Below are 15,653 nucleotides of genomic sequence, written 5' to 3' on the forward strand. Positions count from 1 at the left end.
CATATGCACATACATAATAGAAAAATAGGAGTAATTAAGTAATATTTTTGTTACAGAGCACTGTTTTAATACAAAAAACTATGAATGTGTGTAGATTAATCAGGCCATTATCACCCATTATCAACTAGCACAACTATTCAGAGATAACACTTAAAGGGTTGTCTGCTACAGTCATTGCTAACTGGTACTGGTTAAGCCTCATCCAAACCATAACACTTTGCACGGCTTGTTCGATTACGAGATGGCGAGATAGCAGAAAACCAAATGACAACGCGATACCCAAAAATGTGAGCTTATAGCATAGTGGAAAACAGTTACACTATCTTGCAGAGCGCAACAAGCCCATCCAGACGGACATAAATCCTGTGTGTGTGCAATCATGTTTGTTTTGCTCTCATGATCCATCCATGGCTTCATCACTTGAGCTTTCTCCAGTGCTGCCTTCTTTTTATCTCTGGTGAGCGTGTTGCGGGGAGGGCAAAAATCTCTTGAGATGAAATATTAATTTGACTTCTGGAAGTTTAGCCGGTTACCAGTGACAAGAGGATAGCTAACTAAACTGACAGTTTGGGAGGATGAAAGCCATTTTAGGTGACAGATTTGAGTCTGAGGATAATTTAAGAGAAGGCTATAAAAACAACGTGAAGGAGCCAGAAGGGGGTCAAGAAGAAGGTCAAATTCATGGGACGGCAGTTAAGTGGATCAGAAAAAGTTACTGGGCAGAAGGCAAAGTAAATAAAACAAAGGCCGGGCAGGCAGACTAAACTATTGGAGAGGCTGACAAAGGAACTCGTGCAAACAGTTGGATGGCTTTTTCACAACCATCAATGTTTTTTGAAGGAGGACCAAATAAACAAACTCTGTGCCAGTCTCTTGTCTGTATAATTGCTTTGTGCCCAATGTAGTGGTTGGACACAATTGAATGCACATTCCCCCCCAGGGAGATGAACGATTCATGTAATTTATCAACTGATTCCATTTAATTTACACTTTCTTTTTTGCACAAAGTAATACATATTTCCCAAGGTCAACATGTTTCCCCAAAGCATATTTAGTTCAGCACTGGTCTTAAGCAGTATGAGGTGCGTAAGCTGATAATAAGCATGTTGAGCTCCAGGTTCCCTCTGACCCACCCCCCTCAGTTACAGTCCCCATTTGGATTCCTTCAGTTTTTTAAAGCCTACCTGGATGTGGACCCTCTCGATGACGCAGGAGATGACATGCAGCACCTGCATCTTTGTGTCGCACTCCGTCACCTGCTGCAGCAACTGGAAGAGCAGCCCAAAGATTGACTCCAAGTACTGCGGCGAGATGTGGGAAGAGAGGGGCAGCGGATGAGGGAAAATACTTCATGTTTGGGGCTCGCTGCACAGACACACTCCCCATTGGTTTTCCTATTATTTTGTTGAACTGTGTTGAACTGTGTGAAAATACTCACTGGAAGAAATTGCTCAGTCCTGAATTCAAAATCGTCGACTGGTGATGAAGTGTTAAGGGAAGTAAAGTGGATTTGAAGTCTGTTTAGAGAGTACAGCAAGGTATTGAAGGTGAAATGTTTATTCCCCTACATTTGGTGAAAGTAATTCAGATTTCTACATCAGATCAAAACAGATAATGGGTTATTGATTTGTTATATTTGCAAAGGATATTGAGCTTCAAAGTAGTGGCGGTCTCGATCCGCACCTGTGAAAGCATAACAAAAAGGAGGAATACTAAATATTAAATAAGAATTATAAATCATTCATTTGTTTGTTGCTTTACCTGCATCCATAGAACAAAGCAAACAAAAAAAACTATCAAATATATAATTATAATACCTTGGAAAAGCTTTACTGAGCACCACGTACCAAAAGGTTCAAAGTATATACCAGTAGTATAATTGCATATGCATGCTTCATGCCTCACTACAAGCGTTATCCAGGTTTACGTTTATAAAAGGTTTAAAAGCAAAGGAATTTAATTAATGAGTTTGGAAAGTTTTTCTTTATTATATTCTAGGTATTGGGATTAACAAGGGTAGCCCTACAAACAAGCCCCAGTATTTTACATGAGGCCCTTGTCATTCAAAACATGACCAGGCAAACCTTGTTTAGGCTTGCTTTGCTCTTGCTTAGTCTGTTTTAAATCTGCACTGATAACGTTTTATTTAGCTTCATATATTATTTACTAAATTATTACAGATTGTTATTCCTTAGAAGCTTAAATATTACCCCTAGAGGGAAATGGGGTTTAAAGATTGATGTGCCATTTATTCACTCATTCAAAACCCTTGCCCCAGTTGCTAAAAGGAAGTAGAATCATCAGAGTGTCATGAGGTGTTGTTCACGAGAACTTTCCAACGTCGCGAAAATGTTTTCCCCATAATTCCCAGCGATCTGAACAGGCCATCAGGTGGTATGCTTTTACACATTAAAAGCAACAATGAAACAATAAATATTGCCCTTTATACAAAAATGTAAGGTTCACAATGTGAGGGGCAATGTTATTGGAAAAGAGTAAACAGAAATTGCTATCAAATTTTATAGAATCACAAAAATAATAATTGATATGTTCACGTGTATTGAAACAGATGGAAAGCGTAAACAGCATTAGAACAGCCACATAAACACTTTGTATCAAATCCATCACCAATTATAGTATAATGCATGACATGTTTCAACATAGGAGCAAGAGCACGGTGGCTGTAAGTATTTAAAAAAACATTTTCCGTCAAGTCATATTCATCTTTCGATTAACTTCGAATTAAACAACAGGCTCAAAAAAAATAAAAATAAAAACAATTTATTTCTCTGAAATGTGAAACCCCAAGCCTTCTGCTACTGTTTCTATATCAAGCCAATAGTAGTCCCTCTGTTTCCCTCCATTTACCAGAGCCTTTCCCTCACCCCTCCCTCAAGCTGAAAGGGGCTTTGTTCAGCACCGCCTCTGGACAAACATGGAAAGAAAAGTGCTTTGATGTAGTCGAGGGCTGAGCCCCGGTTTCCTTGGGCCGAGCTGATGTGGAATAATGAGTCGTTTACTATGCTGATGAGAGTGCATATACTTTGCATTAAGTGATTCTATTTATTTGATTCTATTTATTCACTCGCTGTAAGATGAGGACAAAGTTTGAATCCAAACTTAATGTCAACTGCTGTTCAAATACTCTTTCTTTAGTGTTTCGTTACAGAAATATTCTACAGCAGAAAACTATTTTTGGGAGGGACTATGCAGACGGATGTATTAAATTTTTGAGTGATAGGGCTATATCGTGTTAGAAATAGCATTAATTATGAATAAAAATATTAGGCTATGTAGATTATGTTATAATGACAAGACAAGAGGTCAAACACCCCAGTTTTCCAAACTTTGACTTCACCCAAAATAAGGATGACTGCTAGTATACTAACTGAATATTAACATGGCAAATTTACACTGTCAAGTAAGTCGTTGGTGTGGCAGCATTTTGTTAAAGGTCCCATGACATGCCACCAGGTGTGAGTGTGATTAGCCGTTACAAGCCGTTTTGAAAATCTGGCTCTTCTGACATCAAAAGTGGGCGTGTCCACCTAGATGTTTTTTTAAAAACGGCTTGTAACAGCTATTCACACTCACACCTAATGTCATTGGACCTTTAAAAAGGAAAACAAAAGACTTTGAAACTTCCTCCAAATGTGATATTTAGGCTACCAGGTAGAATAGAGAGCACTGTGATCAATTAAGGTAATCTAGAAGTAAATATTTAACTTTCCCCATCGACTGGTCATAGAGTTGGTCGAGTTTCAGACGACCAAGATTTTCTTTGGTTGATCGCAACACTAGTTATAACCTCTATAGCCATTCATCCAATTTCTTCAATTTCTATAAAAGCCGTCAAGCTGGTTATGTACACCATTCATCTATACAGCATTTTTCACAGGACATAAATAAATCTGCCTTAGAAGCCTGCGAGCACACTTCTCACTCCAGCAGAGCGTGTTGGGGGAACAGAAGGTGACTGAATGCGAGGGGAAAGAGGGGAAAGTGGGGCAAAGCTGGCTGGGTGGAATCGCAGCGTGAAACTGGGAGCTGACAATTTAACACAACTTTCGAGTAAACAGCCACTCCTCCCACGGATGTCAAAACCCACCCCAAAGAGAGAAAAAAAGGAGGGAAACATGGCACTCAACAGGAGAGCTTAAAAAAAGATTCTGTCAAAAAAGAAAAAAAATGACAACAAAATCTGCTGGAAAGGAAAATGTGCTGTCGTAAACATGGACCGCATGGGGACCTAGTACAACAGCATGTTGTACCAGGTGAGTCAGAGTGACATCTTTGATCTGTGACTCCACGTAATGGAAGCTATGGTATCGGCCAGTGTGTATTTTCTCCTATTATTGCCAGGTTATGCCATTAAATATTTTAATGGCATTTTTAGATAGACATATGTAAACCCTCTCTTTATTAAGCAATTGTTCATGATTTAAGTGACAAAAGTAAAGTAGAGGGGATAATCAATCCCATTTACCACTCTCATGGAAGTACAGAAGACACATTTGTCATGGAGTCATTTTTTCTTATAGTGACATGGCCCACATGATACTGAGACACTTAATGATAAGCAATCAGGCAAGACCGAACAGCCAACCCCATCAAAAGTCCAAGAAGTACATCTATACAGTATAGTCATTGGGTCCTAGCTGATGCAGCACACCTGGGAGCAGTAAATGAATGCTGTCCTGGTTAAATTCATTCGGGTCGTCTGATTCAGGTCATGCGAGTACAGTACTCTTACTGTGTCTAACTTACCACCAGGTCCGGGTCCTGCATGAGGCTCAGTATGACTTCGTAGAGTAGAGGTCGAAGGTCGGATTTGAATTTCACAGATATCCACTGGCCTATGAGCCAGATGACCCGCCTCCGGATCAGCTTGTACCTGGGGGAGAGGGGTGAGGAGAAAGAGAGGTGGAATGAGGGGGAAGTGTGAGTAAGAGCGTCATAAATGTGACACAAAGGAAGAAGAAAAGAGTAATGGATGAAGAGCAACGGACGAGAACAAAAGGAAAAATGGACAGGAGGGAGAGAACACGAACAGAGGAGGATGAGAGGTAAATGTAGATTAAGTGGGAAAATAGCAAGGTGAGAACAAAGTGAAGGTCGTCAGTTAGTTCTGGAAGGCAGAGAAGACATTACACAGACACATCCTCCGATGTGTCTGACGGCCCCCCCTTATCTTAATGTAGACAAATGAAGCAGCTGATGCTCCAATCACATCTACGTGATGTGATTGGAAACCAAAGAAAGAAACCAGCAAATATGACCGAGTTTGGATTTGGATTTTTCTTTAACACATGGAAATGTGTGCCTTCGTTCCTCGCTGCATCTTCCCATTCATCACAACGGGTGTCTGATGGAGATTGCAGTGCAATTTAGAATCTAAAGGAGCAAACCGCATTGATGCGTCCCACTTGCATGCGGACGCTACTCCGCAACGTTAGAACCAATCTCAAACACTGTGTTCACCAACGATTAGAGTCCCCCCAAAGCAGCAGAGATTCCCATTTAAATGTACTCTAAATGACTTTGTAGCGTGAGATTAGGCAAGGGGAGGGCGGATGAGCGACTTGAAATGCGAGCAAAAACAGAGGAAACATCACTCATGCATGTTTACACGCCGACGTTCTGATGTTAGAGACAGGAAAAGAAATTGAACTGTCTTAGCGTGCGTCTGTGCGTGTGAAAGCATGGTTTATACTGTGATGTTGTCGGGCACTCTATAGATTAAACCGTTAACCTTTACACTTGGGAAAGTCTTCCCAGGAGTTTATAGGCGAGCGTGCCAACAAGACTGTACATTAAACTTTGTCAAAAAAGGCAAAGCACAGCATATCCAGAATGCCAATCACTCTTTTTCACTCTATTTTTCATGGGAAATGCCTCTTGGACAAAGAAACTCATTTCCTTAAAAGCACATGTTGGTACTAATGAACTCAAACACAGATAGCAGTGAACAAGCCAGCGCCACATAACTTTCAAAAGCAAATGAAGGTGGACAAACCAATATGGCGTGCTGCAAAGCCTTAATGGGGGCCATAGACAGGCCTATGGTCAGGTCCCAGCTCTGAAACGTGGGCACAGCAGTGCCGATGAGCTTTTTGGTGCCAGTGGGCAATGGTTGTAGGCAAACTGCCAAAGCATTCCACTGAGCAGGAACCTTTCATTGGCTGATACACAAAGCACTGATATTGCCCATGACAGGTTATCACCATTTTCTACCTTAGTAGACAAATATGCTTATCAGGACACGCCATGTAGCCCTAGACATGCCGGGGATATATACGATATATACAACTGGTCTGGAGGTCTGGATGCAGGCCTAGACACAATCGCTCTTCCATCTTGAAAAAAACGGTACGGGGACGGGCGTGGAATGTCTCCATGACCTTCCAATTTAATACAAATCAAATCCTATTTGTCAATGGATATTAATAGTGTATTCTATCTGCATGTTCAAGGACCCAGACATCTACAGAGACTGTTGCCTTGTCACCATTATCTCTTTCTTTTCACTGTCCTAAATTTCCAACAAAATTACCACAAAAGCTGAATAGTACACACCCCATACGTGATGTAGTGTATCTCTGTCAACAGCAGGATGACTTTCAGCCAACAACCAGAGACTATTGTTCTAATTGAGGGCAGGAGCCACTACACCAGGGCCTGCTTGTGGGTATGAGTTATGAAACCTCCCTCAGAATGATATGAAACAGTGTGTAAATGATATGCCCCAGTTGATATACATGTATGTATTCAATTTCACAGTTAATCAGTTTTCCACTGACAAACAAACAAAAGTTGTGTAGATATAGGAACACCATCAGCCTCAAAAAGTTGGTTACTGTGGCAGAATTATTCAGGGAAAAACAATTAATCAAAAATGTGTTGCTTCATTAAAGCTCATGCTAAGTGAAAATAGGCAATCGATATTACAATTGCCAAAACAAAGAATCTCTCACACACACACACACACACACACACACACACACACACACACACACACACACACACACACACACACACACACACACACACACACACACACACACACACACACACACCTCAAAATAAAGGCTGTGTTGTAAGTTGTGTGAATATACTTGAATATATACACACATACGCATCCAAATAAATATGAGGGACAGCTAGCTAGTTAGAGCTAGCTAGAGTACATATTGGTTCTGTGGCAAATCTAGTGAATTACAATAGCAAAACATAAGCGATAAGACAGTACAGCTCTAGAATTTTCGCAGGCGAAGTCATGCACCTCCCGCAATGATCTATAAGTAGAACACCACAACATGTAATAGATTCTCCATCCATCTAGTTCTATGCCCTGGTGGTTTGACTCAAGGTGTAAGAGTCTGTTTGACAAGAGGCATGGAAGAAATGTAAGTGTGAAAAACCGACACAGGTACAGTGTGTTGGAATGGATGCTAGTGTCGAGTGCCGCTGTGCATTACTCCTCGCACAGCGGCCAACAAAATGTAATTGGAACATTCAAGAGAGCACATGAAAGTGACATGTGTCAAAGAGAAGGCCATTTTTCAGAATATGGGGCTCATAAATACATGCCAGGCTTACATAATGGGGAAAGACGTGGGCATTAATATTTAAACATTGGCTCCAATGCACAACAATAACAGGCAATCATTCAGAGGGCTCAAGTCGAAATGAACACAACAAATGTTTACTCGGGGGGGGGGGGGGCACGGACATACCTATGTCCCTCCTAGTGATTACCTCATACCAGATGGATACCCTCAGAATCACACATAAGCTTGGACCGCTGCTCTAAGTCCTGTCCTGGTTCAACTGATAATACCCAAAAGTATCAGGAGCCAGACAGCCACATCACGCTATAAATTTCCTTCCACAGGGATCTAGGATGAAACCCAGGAAAGCCAGGTGCCAACCAGTCCAGCAACAAAAAAAAAATCCCTCCACAGAGAGCTAATCATGAGCTATGAAGAGCTGCTGGTTCACTGACAGGTAATGCTAACCTCTCACCTCCTATTTGTCTGTGGCGACGCTGCTTTCACAGCCTGTCACACAGCCAGATCACTGGTAGCCAATCTGGCTGCATCACATCACCATCAAAAGAGGAGACAATGGTCTGGTCCCCTCTCGTACTTGGGATGGGGCTTGGGTTTTGGGCTTATAAAAGCTAGCGAGGTGCAGTTTTGGGTCACGTTCAGACAGAATTATTGGCTCCACTTTTCAGCACCGATTCAAGCTCTAGTGTCTGAATGGAGCTGGATCCAGAAGGATCCAAATGTGATTTGCTAGCGAAACCAAGTTCTTGGAATATTGCTGGTGGCAGATGCCAAAAGGAGGGCACTTTCTGGTGTGGGTACCTGCCCAGGTCACAAATGCTTTAGAAGTACCTTACCAACTGTGCTCAGTGTATACCCTGCCCTCGCCTAAGGACTAGCTGGGACTGAATCCACACAGAAGTCCATGCTTCGTTTGACACAATATCAGATTATATATGGCCAGACACTGCATTTTGTAAACAAGTCCATTGAGTAATCAGAAAAAAATATTTATTTATTGTGCGGTCAACCATGAAATGAAAATAAACTGTTGAACTTGTCAGCTAATTTCCAAACTTATATTATTCACCTTTTTAACAAGGCATAACAAAAAATATTAATATACCAATTATATAATAGTGATTTAGGGCTATTACAGTTGACTTAATCTCTTCATGTAAAGCTTTCAACAGCCTTTCAAAAGCTAGATAGCATATTTTGTCACATTCCCATCAAATCGAGGTTGATCCAAATCACATTCCCACTACATTTCCTCCCATGCAACCCTTGTTTTACTACAAAAATATCTCATCATGGAAGCAACATTTTCTCTAAATGCCATCTTGTCTACACAAATTAAGATGGAATTTTCCATTTGTTAAATGGAGGAACGTCCGGCTATAATTCCTATGGTGTGTCTAAAGTGGACATTGTCACCCTGTGGTATACACCGTCCAGACAATCTGCAGACAGATTTCAGCTCTGTTCTCACCAAAGGTTCTTTGGCCTAAAGGACGATGATGGCATATTGTAAAAATATATCAGTTTGCTGTATAAAGACAGCAAAGCCCCTTTCAAAACATACAGTCTTTCCCTGAATTGTTCCGAAAGATAATCCTGTATTGGGTCAGGTGACAGGGATTGATACTACAAATATGCACACAGTCACAAGACCTAGAAACATTTCCGGATCACTGCCGGTACAGCTGTGTGGTGAATGAAAGCAGTAATATGGCCGGGGAGGCACATAAAGGGTTACCTTACTCAGCTAAGGACGTATTTGAATCCTCAACTGTTTATATTAATGATTTTCAGTTGAATTCTGGCATTGCTATGGCAGGTGTTCAACCGTATGCCTTCTTGGATGTTTAAAATGCTTGTTACTACTTTTTGTAATATAATATATAATGTCACAATTATTGTTGTTTGTTTCCTGAGCTAGTAGTAGCCATTAATGAATGTGTACCTTGACACACTGTTAGCACCATGTTGTCTCCATGCGTAAGAGGAAGTCTGTGCAAAAATGCTCCACTTGTGCCATTGGGTGCCGTTCCTCAAAATGAGCTCCCTGAGAGTGTGCCCAGTTCCTATGATACAATACCAACCAACAAACATGGGATAAAACCTTTGTAGAAAAGGTAGAAACACAACAGTGAGGGGGGGTTGGGAGGGGGGGTTGGGAGGGGGGGTGACTGAAGTCAGCCTTGTAGTTTGGAACAATGAGTGTTTGGGATCTACCATGAGAGGTTCACCTCGCCTACCCCCCTTAAAAATAAAAAAACAAACAAACAGGAAAAGGACTCAAACTTAATGAGTGGGTGGGTGACCTTCCTCCCACCTGGACGATGATGTGTGAGGAGATGCATGGTGACAGACGCGCTGACATCAGCACACCTTTCATGGCGTCACCGTCCTTCGCCCCCCCGAGTGGCGAGCCGAACCCGGGGCCCCTGGCCATATCCTTTGATGGCTTTGAAGGGGTGATAGGTCTGTCTGAGTGTGAGACCGTGGGTGTGTTTCCTCGGCCGATCAAACCCCTCACCGCTCACATTGTTTTTTCACTACTGTATTTTTTACTCCGGCGGAAGAAGTCCTGTAACTTTCTGAACATAACCACCAGCCCTTAAAATGTGTTTTGGGCATAACCGATCAAACAATTCACCCATATTAAATATTTTGTAATTCATTTGGTTGATGAGCCGACTGTATATTAAATCAGTTTGCACCTACTTCATGTTTCCGGAAAAAGCGTATTTAATTTGTAATCTGCTTCCAACTGTACAGAATGGGTGCAGAAGAAAGCAAAGGCTGCCCGAGGTTACAATCTTTACGTGACGGTACAAGGATTTAATTTGTTTATGGACGAACAATTTGCAAAGGTCGAATAGATGCGCAATCACATTCAATTACTTGTACTTGTATTGCAATTCAATACAACAAGGTTCCCATAGTTTCCAATTATAGCCACTTAACTGGGAGGTATTTTCACAGTTTAAGCATTAGAATAAACACAGTGCTACAAATGTGACACCGACTTGCAAGCAAAGATAATCACTTATTTCATAATAAATAACAGATAAATGTTAATTATCTTGCAGGGATGTGTAGTGGATACACACCTATTAAAATTAAAATTGTAAAAACGTTGCAGTAGCAGCAATCAGACAATCTGACATTTTTTTAACCCTACCTGTGATGGCTGACCTGTAGCTCCCCTAGAAGTTGGTTTTTGAACCACTGGTCAAAATCCACGTTGTCAAAAAGATCATACGCTGCCAGGCCCACTGCATTGTACACTGTGGAGATAATACACCAAGTCACAAATTCAACACCAAATAGCCAAAGTAATTGTGCGAATGTGTGCGTGTGCGTGTATGTGTGTGCGTGCATGCATGCATGCGTGCATGTGCAGTTCATCCAGTCTAAGGGGAATGATCAAACAAGATATGGACCCAGAGAAAAGTCCTCATACATATTCCCTCTCATTTACTCTGACAAATGGATGTATGGATGAGGCACTGTGAGGACAGACAGAACAGTGCCTCTGTAGCAGTGGGATAACGTTTCAAAAGTTTCAAAAGTCATTTCAATAAAAATAGCCCTCCTATAGCCCTCCTCGTTTTCTTAGGGGTAGTTCAGGATTTTGGACATTGGGTCTCATTTCCAAGTGAGCCAGTGTGTTATTTATCATTAGAGACCGTTTAACACTTTTCATTCAGTCCTTCTAGTTGCAGAAATCGCTGGTGCTAGGCTAGCGCAACTCGAGGGGAACTGCTAGCCTGCCAATAAAAACAGTTTTACCCACTCCAAAGTACACCCGATGCAAACCAATTATAATGCCCGACTATTGTTGTAAATGTCTTGTGTTGATAGAATAATATTAGAAATAAAACTATCCTTGTATCGCAATGATCACATTACATTTTGGGGGACTACTTTCTCAGCAGCGGCGGAATTTCACTGCTCCGGTGAAGTAACCAATTCACTACAGCAGAAGGTAAACGGAGAAGCGCACTCCAGATAATATCAGCCCGCCGCTGCCGTAGCTTGCTTCCAACTACAGGGATTATAAACTAAATGCAATGCGATGCAAGGCGAAGTTTATTTCTAACACTATTCTATCAACACAGACATTTACATCGATAGTCAGACATTATAATTGGTTTGCCCCGGGAGTGGGTAAAACTGTTTTTATTGGCAGGCTAGCAGTTCCCCTCAACTTGCGCTAGCCTAGCACCAGCGATTTCTGCAACTAGAAGGACTGAATGAAAAGTGTTGAAAACAGTCTCCAATGATAAATAACACACTGGCTCACTTGGAAATGAGACCCGATGTCCAAAATCCTGAACTACCTCTTTAAGTACCCGAGATTTGTTTTTAATGACTTTGTGGAATTCTTGGTATTAACGCAATTCAAGTGTAGGGTTTTTAAACAGCTGCTCAAAAAAAGAAAGAGGTCTAGAGGCTTTGCCGTTGATAAAGATAAGTTGTTTTTTTCAATTTGTTCTTTGTTTTGGTTTTTGATACCCAATTAAAGTGTTGAGCACTCTCTTGGAAGGAGCCCTTTAACAGATCATTTGAGCACCCCAACACAATCCTGTGGTATGATTGGGTAGCCCACATGGATCTCCGGAGGGGTAACCAGGACATGCAGGGGTCGAAGTACTGAAGGACGAGGGAGGGAGAGAGGATGGGGGGGGGGGGGGGGGGGGACTCGAGAAGTTGATGACAGAGTGTGAAGGGAAGAGTGAGAAAAGAGAATGACACGCAGGGTGAGAATGGATCATAGAAAGAATGTGTTGTGTAACAACATACACCCGTCTCACGTCTTGCTCCTCATCGGTTTGAATTCACATCATAAAGAGGCCAGCCCTTCACTCACCTGCATCCTTCATCAGCAACTGAACGGGATCCTCCACATTGGTCGGTCCTGGAAAGAGACAGATTGCGTTTATTCATTCATAAACAACGTATTCATCACATCAACTTTCCAGTGTGGCGAGCTATAGGAGGATTTCAAATTATGTCAAAAACATTACAAGCTGCCACCTTGGTGCTTGAATTATAACCGGCTCCTTGGTTATTCTAGCCATTGTTCACGCAGGACCAAATAGGTGGACTTATTTTACAGAACATCAGATCACATGATTTTAAAACTCTTTTAAAAGCTAATTTCCTCACCTCTACAAAATAGGTAATTGTTTCTCATGTTTATCAACCAAGTACCGGGCTCCTGAATGAATGTAGGAGTCTGACCAATTTGAATCGAACCAAACTCTAAAAGGAACGTAAAGAGAGCTATTTAAATATCCTCTAATGAAAACCCCAATTCCATTTGGCAGATACATTTCTTTGTTGTAATGTTTGTATCAAAGAACTGTGCTTGCCTGCCAATAGCCTAGTGATGTGGTGCCATGCTAACATGCTCATCAGTAACCTTGGGTTGCTTTCCGCATTTGTGTGAGGGGATGCTTTGTTCTTGTATCCCTGTTCAAAATCAATATCTCCTCTACCATTCAACTATCCAATCAGGCAGACTTCCTCGCATGAACAGAAGCCATTTCCGACCTTTCAGTAACGGCTGATGGAAGCAAGCCTGTAATTGTGGGAGCAGTCTGTGTTTTTTATGACAGTTTCAGCTAATTTGGCCTGGACATAATAAGTAGACAGCAATGATGGTGATGTTGTTAGTGGCTGTGATCATAGTCACAAGGGGTAGAAAGGTTGCTGTCAAACTGTATAGGTTGTCTGGTATATGTGCCGACTTGAGGGACACTGGGTCTGCAAACAATGATAATTAATAACGGGTCATTTTAAAGTCCTTACTACTGACCCTGCAGGTTCTGCACCATCTCCAGTAGCACCGGTGTCATGGTCTGGCTGAATTTGTGGAACAAATCTAGGAACAGTACTTCTGTGCAGGGCTAGAGTGGGAAAGAGGGGAAAAAAGGAAAGAAAGTAAATATAGCAGAATACGGTGTGTGTGTGTGTGTGTGTGTGTGTGTGTGTGTGTGTGTGTGTGTGTGTGTGTGTGTGTGTGTGTGTGTGTGTGTGTGTGTGTGTGTGTGTCCGTTTGAGTTGAGAATATAATCACATATCGAAATGTAGACAGAGGTACGCAAACACAGAGAGAATCTCATTTGTGGGCAAACTATGCATGAAGCCCGCCGTTCAGCAGAGAGTCCATGCGGTGTACACCGGATACGAGTGCATCGGAGGGTCTCGGTTTTATATGTTTCCTAAGGAAAGTTGACAGAGGGACCTGTCATTTGGATTTATAAACATCAAGTAAGGACAAAACCAGAAAACAATCATAAAAAACAGAACCTTTTAAAGAAAGTAGAGTGGTCGGATATACAGAGGATGGCTCTGTGTATTTAAGATGATTGTGATCAGTATTGCAGAATAACAACATTTGTCTAGACGGACGGCTATTGCCCATATCAATGTATGCGAGGAAATGCACGCTAAACGTTTGGCCGGCAGATGACAAAATGCAAAATGACACCAATTATTAGAGTTGCAAACGCTTGGCGACCTTTACAGCTCCAAGAGTGTGCAACTGTCGCAATGAAAGTCCGTTGGTGAAAGCCGACCGAGCGACGACCTTATTCATCCGCCTTTTCAAAAGAGCAGGTTAAAGGTCAGTTAACACTCAATATCACTAATCCGCCGAGTAGAACACAGAGATGACAGCTGCATTGATGGGGGGCATGTCCATAATCAGGGTGTTCGGTGGCCACATAATAGCAGCACAGAGACGCCGATGGGCCAACCAGCCCCCACCCATGACCCATTCACCTACACCGCAGAGGTGAAATGAATGAGACTGGGGTGTCAGCTTTTTCCACAGTGCAACCAGCATATGCATTAAGAGAGCGTGTGAGTGAGTGAGTGTGTGTGTGTGAATCACTTCAGTCAGTGCTTCTCAATGGTGTGTGCCATCCCTATCAGCTAGTAGATCTCCATTGTCTGTGATGGAAAGTAATGATTTATTCTCGGAACGTACTGACGTACTGAAAATGTCCACGAGTTACGACGGTGTTGTGTACGATTTGTTTTGAATGCGTTGCTGATCCAATATGTTGAACCAAGATTTGTGTCCAGTAGTGTTAATTTATGTCATATTCATGTATATATTGCATATTTTATATGCAATATGTCATATTCATGTATATATTGCAGATTTTATATGCAATATATACATGAATATGACATAAATTAAGATCACATTACATGCTGACATAGCAGTCCTAAAGCTGAAGTCGTACTTGTAGAATATGTGGTACATGCAATGCATTTGAAAGAGGGTAGGCGGAAATTAAAGTGAAAGCTAGTGCAAAAAAAAGAATACATTAATACAAATATATTGTCAATTTCATTACTGTTTTTATTGCCGAGGTAGGCTTTCAAAAATAGCAGCTCTCCCGCTGCCATGCCCAAGTGAGCTGAGCCATCTACAGTTACATCTAGGAATTAGAGCTGCCCAAGTGAGGCATTGGAAGCCAAGTGGTGAAGCTAAGCAGAGACTGGCTTAGCATAAACCACATCATGATGAAAGCAGAGAAGAAAATTGGTTCAATGAGCTGTGTGTGCTTGTGTGCATGTAAATAAAACCAACACCAATAGATGTGCAGTCAATGATTTAGAGTCACAGCAAGACCTGAAAAGCCTTTGCGACTAGCATATCTGTAAAAGACTTCATCTAACTGTTTTGCATTCAGGACATTCTGCTTTCCACTATATACCCTGTGCCGTGTCTTCCCTGTAAAGCATCCCAGCTAAGGATATGGTGTTAGTTATACCGGTTCACACCAAATACCGTAAATATTAATTTTTAATTGTTGACCGTTTCAGACAGGACCCTTTTCAATGCTGCGCTTCTAAACACATGGTACGACTGCGTGCGGCATCACTTACTTGATGTTGTTTTGATTGGAGGTTGTAGTGGGTGCGGCCGTGAATGAATGAACGTGTGTGTGTGTGTGTGTGTGTGTATATCCGATTTCAAAGTAACAAACCATCCAAAACTATTCGTTCAAAACCAAATAATCAAATCAAAAACAGCGTCGCTTATCCGCTTCAAATACTTTTTTTTTTCAA

General features: G+C 41.6%; 1 protein-coding gene across 2 annotated transcripts in view; it reads right to left on the reverse strand.

Annotated features, from left to right (window-relative positions):
- The window catches only part of ipo11 (importin 11), a 129,806-nt gene that overhangs the window by 64,908 nt on the left and 49,245 nt on the right, over window positions 1-15,653 (reverse strand). For both annotated transcript variants that reach the window (XM_084468326.1, XM_084468325.1), the window contains exons 13-19: window positions 13,384-13,474; window positions 12,433-12,480; window positions 10,741-10,846; window positions 4,768-4,894; window positions 1,650-1,683; window positions 1,439-1,479; window positions 1,185-1,301 (exon numbers count right to left, since the gene is read on the reverse strand). In XM_084468326.1, the coding sequence (XP_084324452.1) occupies window positions 1,185-1,301; window positions 1,439-1,479; window positions 1,650-1,683; window positions 4,768-4,894; window positions 10,741-10,846; window positions 12,433-12,480; window positions 13,384-13,474 (564 nt within the window). The remainder of the gene's footprint in view (window positions 1-1,184; window positions 1,302-1,438; window positions 1,480-1,649; window positions 1,684-4,767; window positions 4,895-10,740; window positions 10,847-12,432; window positions 12,481-13,383; window positions 13,475-15,653) is intronic.

Source organism: Micromesistius poutassou, assembly GCF_964030765.1.
Source record: "Micromesistius poutassou genome assembly, chromosome: 5".
NCBI classification, from domain to species: Eukaryota; Metazoa; Chordata; class Actinopteri; order Gadiformes; family Gadidae; genus Micromesistius; species Micromesistius poutassou.